The sequence below is a fragment of the Cariama cristata genome, unplaced genomic scaffold (assembly GCF_000690535.1).
Source record: "Cariama cristata isolate BGI_N322 unplaced genomic scaffold, ASM69053v1 scaffold10363, whole genome shotgun sequence".
NCBI classification, from domain to species: Eukaryota; Metazoa; Chordata; class Aves; order Cariamiformes; family Cariamidae; genus Cariama; species Cariama cristata.
Window position 1 is genome coordinate 82989 of NW_009606676.1, and position 12236 is coordinate 95224.

General features: G+C 39.9%; 1 protein-coding gene across 1 annotated transcript in view; it reads right to left on the reverse strand.

Annotated features, from left to right (window-relative positions):
• Positions 1 to 681: 681 nt before the first annotated feature.
• Positions 682 to 12236, reverse strand: part of SLC16A9 (solute carrier family 16, member 9) — a 12947-nt gene continuing 1392 nt past the window's right edge. Inside the window, exons 2-5 of the mRNA XM_009696460.1 lie at positions 5084 to 5227; positions 4061 to 4156; positions 1334 to 2242; positions 682 to 987 (exon numbers count right to left, since the gene is read on the reverse strand). Of these exons, the coding sequence (XP_009694762.1) occupies positions 809 to 987; positions 1334 to 2242; positions 4061 to 4156; positions 5084 to 5227 (1328 nt within the window). The 3' untranslated portion in view covers positions 682 to 808. The remainder of the gene's footprint in view (positions 988 to 1333; positions 2243 to 4060; positions 4157 to 5083; positions 5228 to 12236) is intronic.

The window sequence follows — 12236 nt, forward strand, 5'->3', positions numbered from 1 at the left end:
ACACTCACCTGTGGGCTTCTGTGAGCACATCTCCAACTCCGATCTAAAGATTATGAACTTACATAACCAAGTCATCATTTTTCGTGGTTTCAACAATCATATTTATTCCTTGGTTTATAAGGTTTTGGTTCAACAGTTTTATAAACAGACTTCACAAAATGTGCAATATTTATAAACATAGTTCTTAGTTGCAGTGGTAGTAAGAAACTTTACTTTCATCATAAAGTTCACTTCAGCTATGCAACACAAGGTTGTTTTTGTTCCCCCTCTTCTCCCTCCCCCTATTGGCACTTCATTGTAAATTGGAGAAACTTTAAAAAGACAAAAAGTTAACCTAAGCATGATGTTATAAGCACCTTGCCACAGTATTACATTCTAATAAGGCAAATTTTTGTTTTGTAAAGTCTGATTGTGCAACTCGGAGATCTATAAAAGGTGACAGAAATGTCAGCCTTCTCCGATAAGGAACAGGCCTTCATTTTTGCTTCAAAGTTTTCACCCCTCTGTACCACCTCCCTTATTAAAAAAAAAGACAAAACAAAACAGCTGATAATACAGCAGAATATACCCCTTACAGGGTGAAAGGCAATTACAGTAGACAAAGGCTGAAAACATGATGTATAGTAGACAAATAAGACTGTTCTTAAAAATAAGAAGAAATGAAAGAAGGAAAAAAGAACTGAACAAAAAGCAACAATGGAATTTGTCTAGTCAAAGAGGATTTTTGGGCTTCATAAATAAGTGGAAAATTACTAAAATACTTTGCTATATAATATAAAAAAAGCACGAAGTGTTTTCTAGTTGTCACCTAAGCGCTAGATGCAACTTTGTAGGTGTAAGCATTTGGAGGCAGCTTTGAGCTCTGATTGGTACAGGCATTCCAGCAGGGTAACGCTGCCAACAGCAGAAGAAATCCACCCAGTAAGACACAAAAGCCACTGAAATAGAATGCAGTGTTGTACTCCTGCGTCCAGTCGTAAAACCAACCTGAGAGTGAAAGTAAGAGAGAAGCACATCAGTGAGGAGCTAAAGGTAACACAGCACTGTACGTTAGAGAAACATCGTGAACGCCACCACCCCCCGAAAAAAAAGAGAGGCCAAATCTAAAATACAGCTTGATCACTTAAGACACGAAATGTGCTTTTCATCAAAGCCAAAACCAGAACACAATCCGCTTGGCCAGCTCAAGTGAAACAGGCTTTAATTTTTGTTGAAGATTTTGATTTCATCTTTCCATTGTTATTAGGACCAACTAGAACTACTTGCATGCAAATTAATTCTGTCTGGTCCTGACAAGCTCATGTTCATTTTATAGTATCTACCTTGACCTTACCTACAATTGGTGGTCCGAGGCTATTTCCAAGTCCAGCAAAGAACATCAATATCCCATAGGCGTGAGTCAGTTTCTCAATTCCCACAGTCTTTGTTGTTACATATGGAAAAATCGACCAGTTGCCAGTCAGAAAACCCAAAGTCCCAGAAAGCATTGCTAATGTAAGGTAACTTTTGGCAAACGGAATTGCAAACAAGGCCACTCCTGTCATTAATAAGGTAGTTACGTATAGATATAAAGTGTTAACCCACTTAAAATCTGCCAGTATTCCTAAAGTAAGTTTGCCAACAGCAGTCATAATGCCTATAATGGAAATAAGGGGCATACGATAGTCATCTTCATTAATGTGTGCACTTCTTGCTACATCTTCCATGAGCAGAGAAGGAGGAAATCCACCAATATCAAAAAGCAAGATGGCAACAAAGAGAGCTGAAAATACTTTGTTCTTAAAAAGAACCATGGTTTCCTCCCAGTAGTTCAAATAGAGCTGCCACTTCCTTTTGGCGAGTTGTTTGCAGAAGTTTGTCTGTTCTACAACTTTCTTTTTGTAAGTGTCTTTCTCATTTACATTTATTGAGCTTAATACATTCTTATTTAAAATGCTATCCTGTTTGTAATCAGGCATATTGTTTGCACTTTTTTCAACAACATAGCCCTTTTCAAGGATGCTTATATTTTCTTCAACAGTCTTTTCTTTTTCATGGTAAACAAAATACTGATCTGGGACTTTGTCTACACACGTTTTTTCTGGTGGAGGGGAATCAGATGACTCCAGTGGTCTCATTAGGCTGCCACATGCTAATATATTTAGAGACAGTGCTCCAACTATTAGCAGACAACCATCCAGTCCATATAGATCAATAAGCTCTCTTTGCAATGCTGCATATATAAAGAGTCCAACACTTGAGCCTATAAGAGGAAAATAAGATAAGTTTAAAATGAAGAACTGAGAACATTCTTCAACACTAACAAACTTCTACATTTCAGCGTCTACAAATATACTGTCACAGGAATGGTAAGTCATTTGTGCTCCTCTCTCCCCAGTCTAATGAACTGGTCGGTTATCATCCCTCTTGAAGTTACAGTTTCTTTATTGAGTATCCACAAAATAAAAAGCCTTTCAAAATATCTGAACAATTTATGATGATTAACACCAGCATACACTTTAGAAACAAGTAGGATCAATACTATATCTGATGAAAAACACCAAAAAACTATTAAGCCATCCTTCTGCTATGCACTCACGTATACGTATCCCTTCAGATACCATTTTAAGTTAGCACAGTTAGAATTTCATACACCAACATTTTGCCCTTTCTGCTCCATGCTGCTACCTACTCATCTTCCTCCTCTAAGGCAGGAACAGACCAGAGGTTCACCAAAAGCCCCCCTAGAAAAAGCCCTTGACTGCTTGGTGTTTAAGGAGGGGGGCTCACATGGTGGGAGTTTACTCCAAAGGCATTTCTGAAGCTTTGCAAGGCCAAACATGCATTTGAGAAATTTGGCTATTAAGAAGAAAACACTAAAGAGTAAGTAATTTCTATGAACACTTTATGCAATCCCACAGATTTAAAGAAAAAGCTCTCGGTTGAAGTGAGCGTAGATCAGTGTAATCAATAAGTGTCCACTCACAAATACAGAGCATTGCTTTTTCAAGTCAATTTAAAGACAAACTTTTTTGATTTGCTGAAGACTGTCTCTAGGTTATATTAAAGCCATTTATACACTTCAGTGCTAAACACAGGAAAAAATAATTATAAAATTCAGACTTGTTTTGTCTTCATGGTACTAAAATAACCAGGGCGCAATAAGATCAGGCCTTAAGCCAAACTACCTGGAATCCCAACAAAAGCCACTGAAAATAATTCCAAGGAACATTTCTGCAGAAGTTCTTCTTTATTCCACTGGTGTGCATCTGGCATTAATATCTCACAATACTGACTGTACTGACCAGGCCTCTCCTCACTAACAGCTACTAGAGAAAACAGATCAGAGGACAGATCCCATACAATACAGAAAGCAAGGCATGGGACCATAGTCTTCTTTAACAGTTCCTACTTGGTCCAGTAATTTAGCAATTCCTCTTGGTGCAAAGGACAACATCACATAACCTAAAGACCTAGAGAGAGGATGAGAAAGACTGCTCAGCATCCTTCAAAGAATTTTCCTTGTATTATCAGAGTTTCATTTTTCTAGGATCCCTTTAACATACATGGACAAAAAGCTGGGATCAGCTTTTGGAAGATTCAGTCTCCTTTTAGATTGGAAAGGAAAAAATATTAAAAATGTAAGCCCAAACTTCAATTACTCTTTTAAAGGTACAGCTAATGCGAGGTTACGTATATCAGCATTTATATCCTGCATCTCGAGTTTCTTTCTCGCCTCTGATCTTGTGTAAGAAAGAAGAGGGGGAAGAGAGCTCTACGGGAAGTTCCCCCACTTACTACCCATGCCACGGCAATCAGCCCAAGCTACTCATGATTCTGCTTTCATTTTAGTGAATATCCTTTTCTCATCTATATGGATAACCCATACTGTACACCTGCAAGTGTAATTACTATTTTATTTGAAGTCTGGTTTTATCTGTTCACTGCTACTGATGTTTTGACTTAAGAAGTACTTCAGGAAGTAACTGAGAAAAATATAATCTCCTGGTTTTTATTTCCAGGGTAATGGTAGCTGTATCAGAGTTAAAAAGTTAAAGAGAATGACAATTAAAAGTCATACCTGTTGAAATCAGACCAAGTGCAAGGCCTCTGCGTTTGTCAAAATAGTGGCAAGTGATGGTAACTGTTGCGGTATACAAAAGGCCACATCCAAGCCCTTGAGAAAAAGAGTTAGAAATAAAGCATGCAACATAGTCTAGGAAATGAATGCCCCTTTTTATTCCTCAGATAACAGTGTACCCTGGGCACAGAGGTACCTTTTAGCTCTGGCTCAATACCAGCTGCACCGGCCTCACACTGACAGGGCCATTAGGCTTCCTGCACTGTCCCACCTCCCTCTCCCCTGCCCACCCCTGGCTGCAGAACCTGAGCGGAGCAGGCTGGGTTTGAGGAGTTCACCAGCTCAGGCTCTATGTTATGTGGAAGGGTTACATGGCTTTCAGTCCAGGGGCCGGCCCCAGAAAACAGCACAGCCACATCCGCCTGGCACTGTGCCCAAGCCAGCAGGCTGCTGGGTCCCGCCGGCCAGCGAGGTGCCCAGATTCCTGACACAGTTAATTTGATAAACCACCCACAGCAGCCCTCTGCAGCACAGAGGGGCAGGTCACCACCTGCTAGGAAAACAGCACTTTCATGCCTTTAGCACAGCATTTTAGGTTCAATCCAGTTAATGTGGAGAACCACATCGCTCCCTAATGATCTCTAATTTATCAAATTAGAATGAGTACATGACAGAATCCCAGAAGAGATGTTATACCTTTAAGACTGGCACTTCACACCTGCAGAAGACCTGCTTGATTCCACCCCTTAGGTAAAACCTCAGCTTCTCCATCTCTAACAACCATGTCAACAGAGGATAACTGTTTTCAAACCTTGATGAACATATGCATTGCTTTTATCTTCCACTACATGGCAACAGTCTGCCTGTGCGACACCCCTCCCCGCCCCAAAGTAAAGTACTCCTTGATAAACCAAGTCCCAGACTACCACTCCCTCTGTGAATCAGTTTCCCAGTTCAGATTCATAAACCAAGATGCAAAATAATAAAGATTAAGTCTCTATATGAAGGGAAAGTGTTTCTTACCAACAATAATCCCATATGAAATATATAGAAAGTATATGTTAGGTGCAAAACTGCTCATCATGAGGCCCCCAGCCACCATAAAGCCACTGAAGATTGTTACTGGTCTTGCTCCAAAAGATGACACACATATACTGCAGACAGGACCTAGAGGAAAAGCAAGAAAAATATTCCTAGTACATATCAGCACCAGGAAGAACTTCTAAAAAATATCAGTCTATGGAAATGTTTAAGATAATTATTTAAATATATAATTATATTAAACAACAGTTCAAAGTACTCATTTTTACAGGGTTCTTTTAAAGAGTTGGTTATAAAAACATACAAGCTCAGGCTTGCAAGATTTTTGCTCAAGGAGAAACTGAGATCAAGACCATGAAATGGTACCAAGGCTGGGAGGGAGAGAGTGAGCAAAACACTCTTTAAACCTAGGATGATACATACATACTAGACTATAACACTGTCACTACACACCTAAGGACTTGTACAAAGCTTCTGAAAAAAAATCTTCATCTTTAGGTACCCAAAACAAGTTAGACCGTTGGCCAGGCTTTAACTAAGCAGGTATTTTTTGCCAAAGCCCAAAAAACTGTGTTTCAGAAAGACAGTATCTGTATTTATCTTGATATAAGATGAGACTTATAAAACTGAAATGGAAGAGTAACTTCTGATCATAATCATGGTAAGAATGCCACCTGGTGCTTACATAGAGGAAATACCTGCTGATATACCAGATAAAGACAAATGCTACTCTTCCCTGATTTTCTAGGGAATTAAATACTGCTAGGCAGTATTTCACCAAATAACTGTTTACTACCTATCACAGTTTCTACTGTAAAACTACGGAAAATAAAAGGCATTTACTGAGAATGTCCAGAGCAACATTCATGAAGTTCCAAAGAGGGTTCTCCCTCTCTTTAACCCCTTCCAATATTCCTTGGTTGGTTAGTTCTGCAAAACAAGAATGAAGCGCAGGCAATGTTCATACTCTGCCTCTACTCAGCCAGTTCTCCCTTCACAGAAGTTGTAGAACAAGCACTTATTCTCAGTTGTGTGACCTGGAATACACCTTTTAGTCTGAAGTAGCGTGCAAGCCTGGTGCCCTGCATAAATAAGCAACCAGCAAGGGACTTGGCTTGCAAAAGACAATCTCTCATCTGAAACCCTGCAGTTCCAAACATTTATAGACTTCTCTATCAGCCCCAAGATCCTAAACTCAGCAACTCTGCGATTAGAAGTTAGATACACAGATGAATGACATTATTCAAAAACCAACAACAAGGAAAAAAACCCAAACCCTCACCACTTTTGTATCTCATATGCAGCGATACAAAGACGCTCCATGGTCGATACAATCTGCAAAAGCAGTAACTTTAGAGACTGCCATTTGTTAAGGTTGGTCCTCCCTGACTCACACATAACTGAGAGATTCCCAGCAGATGGGAGGTGAGCCCAGAGAGGTGATATGAGGTGAACAGTCGGAGCTGAGGATGGTGGTTGCCTAGGTTTGCAGACAGGAGCTAGCAGCTGGGAATGTAGACAAGGTTTTCGTGTGGTTACCGGCCACGGGACAAGCAGTTCTGGCAGGCAGGAGCACAGATTCATTAGCAGGTGAAACGATCCTCAAAGGCAAGGCAGGTCAGAACTTTTGCCCTATGTAAGAGCTATCTGCCTAGGGAAAGTAAAGAGAAGCGAGTCTGAATTGGGCTTTATCCAGGCAAAGAGTCAGAGTTAAAAGAAGAATCGAGAAAAATCTTCTAGGGAAGTAGGGTTTATTTGGATTTTGGAAACGATGAAAAAAGAAGATGTAAGCGCTTGCTGCTTCTCAAGAGTCAACACGCTGTGGGAATGAAAGCTAGCCAGCATAACTTGGGCAGAGTAACTTGCCGAGAACAAAAGCATTAGATTGTTGCCGATTCTTAGAATTAATTACTAGAACTGGCAAATTAAGATTGGTATGTTTCCTAAAGCCACAGGATTTAAAAATAAACAAAGGATTGAATCTGTATTACATAAAAAATTCTTCTACGCTAAAAGAACATTAGGTAGTGATAACATAATTCAATTAAGCAGAGGAATTTGTACTCTTTCTATTCTTTATTTCTGATCCACTACCTTGCTAAAACAAACAGTATTTCCCTTCCACCTGCTCTCTATATTTTGACACAGCTACTTTCAGAAGGTCTCTGTCCAGCCTGGGCTGGTGGTACTGGTATGGACTGCACTGATCACTGCTAGAGGAGCTGAGGTGAAGGTGGACCCTCTGACCCCAAGTCAGAACAAGGGAGACACAGAACTGAGAAACATGTCTTCATAATCTGACAAGGGCACGTTCCTCTGGAACACCATCAAAAGCATCTCTGACAGTGTCCAAGCACTTTCTCCCAATTACAAAAAATAATTCCAAAGGAGAACAGAAAGTACAAAGAGATCTTTTTGCTCTAACAACCTGCACAAAACTGAAGAACCTGCTCCAATAAGCTCAGTATTAATGTGTCATCTTGCACAGCAAGAGATTTGGCAGCTCAGCAATGGCCCTGTTCATAAGAAGGCACGCCAGCATAAGTATTAAAATAGTTATTATAGGTCTCTGGGACGAGAAGAAAAACAGCTCCATCTTCCCCTTCACACTAGGCCCTGCTTTCACACTCCCCTCATCGTACTGCTAGAAAATAGTCACAAAAGAAAACCCCATGACAGCCAGCATCTTTGTTCTTTTCCCTGCCTCCTCGCATTCCTTCTCTTTCTCTGTTTCCCAAAGAGCTGGCATTTTTTTTCGCCAGGCACAGTACCTTTGGTTATTACCATGGTATTTGCACAGGAGTTCACTGTACACAAACATGTTATTCTCTACAATTAATTCAAACACAATGGGTTCAAGGCAGTTAATTCTAGTCAAACATCCAACTTTCCCAGAGTGGGATTGAAACTTGCTCTGTGAACTCCTGCCCTGTGGATTTTGTTCAAAGTGGACATTCTGAAGAATGTAGGGAGTCTACGTACAGCTGCATAGGAAACAGCTCTTCAGGCAGCACAAGGGTTTTCATTAGCTGACTTTCTTTCAGAAAGATCCTTCCACTGATAATGTATTTCTCACTGTAACGTGAGCAACATTTAAAATAAAATCCCAGTGGTAATCCTCAATAGTAAGCATGGAAAATGGCTTTTAAGTCAGCATTTTATTCAGTTTGCCAAGCAACTCCAGGGGTTAGCACTGGTATTAGAATAATATTTGAAGACATTGATAAATATTTACCTCTCACAAATAAAATCCGTGGGGCTTTTTTCCTTCCAAATGATGTATCTTAAAACTAGACCAAACTCAATCAAAAAAAGATACCAGCCTAGTTTATAAGAATGACAGCTAACTCTAGGAAGAACGACTTAGAAGCCAGCACATGGACAGTCTCTGCTCTTCTGCATATGACCTGTCAAGGCTGGGCAGCCAGTAATACAATTATCAAGCTCTTCAGGGGAGCAGTCAAGAAGATCTCTAGACAAAATGGGAAGCAACAGCAGAAAGAAGATAGGCTCTCACAGTAGATCTTCATGCAGAGATACCAAAGAGGAAGAACTCCTAGGAGGAATCATTTGTACGTTGATATTTTCATTGAGACTTTTTTTAATAAAAGACTCTACCCTCTGTAAGACCTGGATGTGACAGTGAGTCCTTCCTGAGGTGTGAAAACAAGCCATCTGCCGCTCACGCAGGAACTTTATACCTACCACGATCTTCTGACCTCCTGACAAGTACAAAGTTGTTTTGTTTAACGAACACCAAGAACTAACACTCTCTTCCTCAATCTTCTCATATGAAGAGAAAAATTCTGCAAACTAACACTCCATTTCTCTGCTCAATCATCTCAGAAGTCCTCCCTCCTTCACCTCATACACACACACAAACTTTTGCTAAACAAATATTACTGGACAACTGAGTTCTTTTTCTTATCACCTGCGTTAATCTGAGTCACCCTACTTGTCAGTATCTGTTCGAGCCTGTTGAAACTGTAGAACAGAAGCAATGCTCATGAACTGTACATAAAATCCACTGGACAGAACACAACGATATTTTTTGCATATTAAATGCATTGCTAAAACCTAGTCCTAATAAATATAATATTCTCCAAATGTTTGTACTTTGCACAAGAACATAGATCAGAAAAAGCCTTTTTACATCTTTTTACAGACCCACTCTCAACTGATTGAAAAGACTGTTCTTTTCTAATAAAGTTATTACATGAACTGGGCTCTTTGGAGGAATCTTTAGGACACCCTCTCCCCTCCCCACAAACTATGTATAGCTTCCATAGTTTACAGTGGGGGCTACCTATGTATGAGGGTTTTGTCCAAAAATATGTAGATGCTACAAACATTTTTTTAAGAGTTGCAAAATTATTGCTTGAAAACACAAAATTAAACTTTTTAAACATTTAACACTGAATGCCTCTGACTAGCAGAAACACCCCATTAATTTATCAAGACATGCCTTTCAAGGGAGAATCTTCCCTTTGGTCTTTCTCCACTAATAAAAGGGAGTGGGAATGGGAGACATATTGCTGGGATCTCCTCCTATGCCAAATACTGTGAAGTTAACTCTTACTATAAACAGCTGTGGTGCCAATTACAGGTGCCAAGGTCTTTGTTTTGCTTTTAACAAGTGTAACATGGATCAAATTTAATTTTGGGCTCCAAATGGATGTAAAATCAAGAACACTTGGTGCAAGAGAAACATATGATCTTCAACAGCGTAATAAACATCCTTCTCTGGCCTGTTTTAGTACGGGAAACATGCTAAGGTCTTTTGATTTCTTCTTATGCAACAAGCCCTACGTCATCCGTGGAGCTATGTGCCGCATGTACTACAGCCTGATCAGCGTTATGACACCTAATATTGTAGAGGAGGTCTCACCACTGCCCTGTACAGTAACACCGATGCTTTTCTTTCACTGTTTTAGGCACATTTCTTCCAATACGCTGTAAGGTCGCCGCACAGAAAGTTGTAACTCAAGTCATCCTGCAAGGAAGAGATCAACCAGGTCCCTGCCCCATTCCCTTTTCCAGCTGATGAGCTGAACAGTCCAGCTCAGGGCTGAACGCTGGCCTTAACAACGCTATCTGTGCTGTGAGCAAGAGGACAGAAATCGAACACCAGGCGGCCAGGAAACTCATCTCAATAAACAAGGTGCTGTACTGGGTTTCTATGTCTCGAGTCTAAGTTTAGCTCTCAACCAAGTCAGAAGTAAACATTGTAGAAAGGACTCACCAGCATCAGCTACTTCAAAAAATGTTTAAGACTACATGTACAGAGGGAAGGGTAGAAGACACGCAGAACCCTTCTCTGTGCCAGCTGGCATACATGTAAGGACATTTTCTTCCTTTTGGTGAAATTACAGTACTAATATAGCAGCAGTAATATAGTAGGTCACTGGACCTACCTTCCACTGTTACAGAAGCTAGCTAATGTGATTTCCAGTGCTATCAATGAGAAGTCTTCCTTAAGAAAATGGACATTAACTTATTTCCTGTACATAGCTGCAAATCTACCATAACTGCCATTCTTTTTCCAGTCTGGCATCTACAGCTTCAGAAAGGTAATGTTAAGTTGAAGAAGGCTCACAGAAGAGTCTTAATGGCTCTCGAGAAAAGCCTTAATTAAAAGAGTGGAAGTCTCTTGTATCAATGGCAAAAAGACTATATCAAGGCATAGGCTTTGAACAAAATTTAGAAGTAATTTGATTGCAGTCTCTAGACATACACCACACTAATTCAGGGATGCTTCAAAATATACCACTTAAAGATAACAGTATTCATCAGCTGAAAACTAAAACTAAGCAACTTGTATCACAAGATTATATACTTTTAAGGAGGGAATTAACTACTGAGAAAAGTTATAGAAGACAGAGAATGCACTAAACAAACCTGTTCTGTCAACCAAATGAGAATTACAGTATTTTCTGCATGCAACATGGATTCCTTTAAGAGTACCAATACTTGGAAATACATCTTTGAATAACTAGATCAGAGACTGGAAACCAAAATAAAGGAGGCAAAAGGAAAGAACAATAAATACTAGGACCGTCAAGTTAGGAACAGTAAAAGGCAAGGGGACTACCGAAAGGCTTTGAGGTAAAGCTGTCCTGTTACTAGCATTCACACGTGATATTGCTGCTGAAATCGGCTTGCTTGGTGAGATTGTTAAGGTATTAAGTTACAGATAGTATCTTTTCACATACATGAAAAGATGCTAATTTAGAAAAATTCAATTATCTTGATCATCTACCTAACGTAGGCTACAACATACTATGGTCCCACCTGGCCTATAATACTGGACCCTGCAATAGCAGAAATTAGAACAGAAGCAAGTTCTGTTTTCCCATATTTACGAAAAGGGCCTGACTTTACAATGTGTTATATCAATGGTTTTGCACTGAAAACTTGTATGTTCTTTACACTAGTGACTAGGTCTGAAAAAGGTCTGCTATGAAAACTGCAAGAAAAATTGTAGCTTGTCAAGAGCATTCTAGTTTTAGGCAGATGTTATGATACTTACAGTGTCCCTTCAACAAGTTTACTTTAAGTAGAGTTAGCATTAACATCAGATCCCAACTTGATAAGACAGCAGGATCTTTCATTTCAGGTAAAGCAGCGAACACATATTTTGTTTTCAGTCAACTCTGATAACATCAGTGCAAAAGGCCCTCACTGTACTTTTCTTTGAAGACATTAAAAATAGGAATGACTATTAAGCTTCCGAATCCCAAACTGAAAGCATACAAATACACTGACAGACAATATTCCTCCTGACCTGTCAAAATTTCAAGTAATTTAATCATTCCATACCAAAATCAATTTCAATAGTAGCTTTTATTTGTATTATTCAGTCAGAGAAGTTTCTGTTTGCTATAAAGCACACCACTGACAATTGCTCAGAGCGACAAGACCGAGGGCACTAAGAAATCTGGACACTAGCATGGTGTCGACGTATGAGAAAAGAGGCTGAGGCTCTTGTCAGAAGAGTGAGAGCCAGAGGCTTCCGGTCTCCAGGGAGAGGGGGGTTTTTCATCCCTTCTCTTGCAATCCCCTTCTGCCTGGTTTTGCTTCAGTAACTATCTAGATTATGCTTCTCCCCCCACCCCCCCACACCTCTCACCCCTAT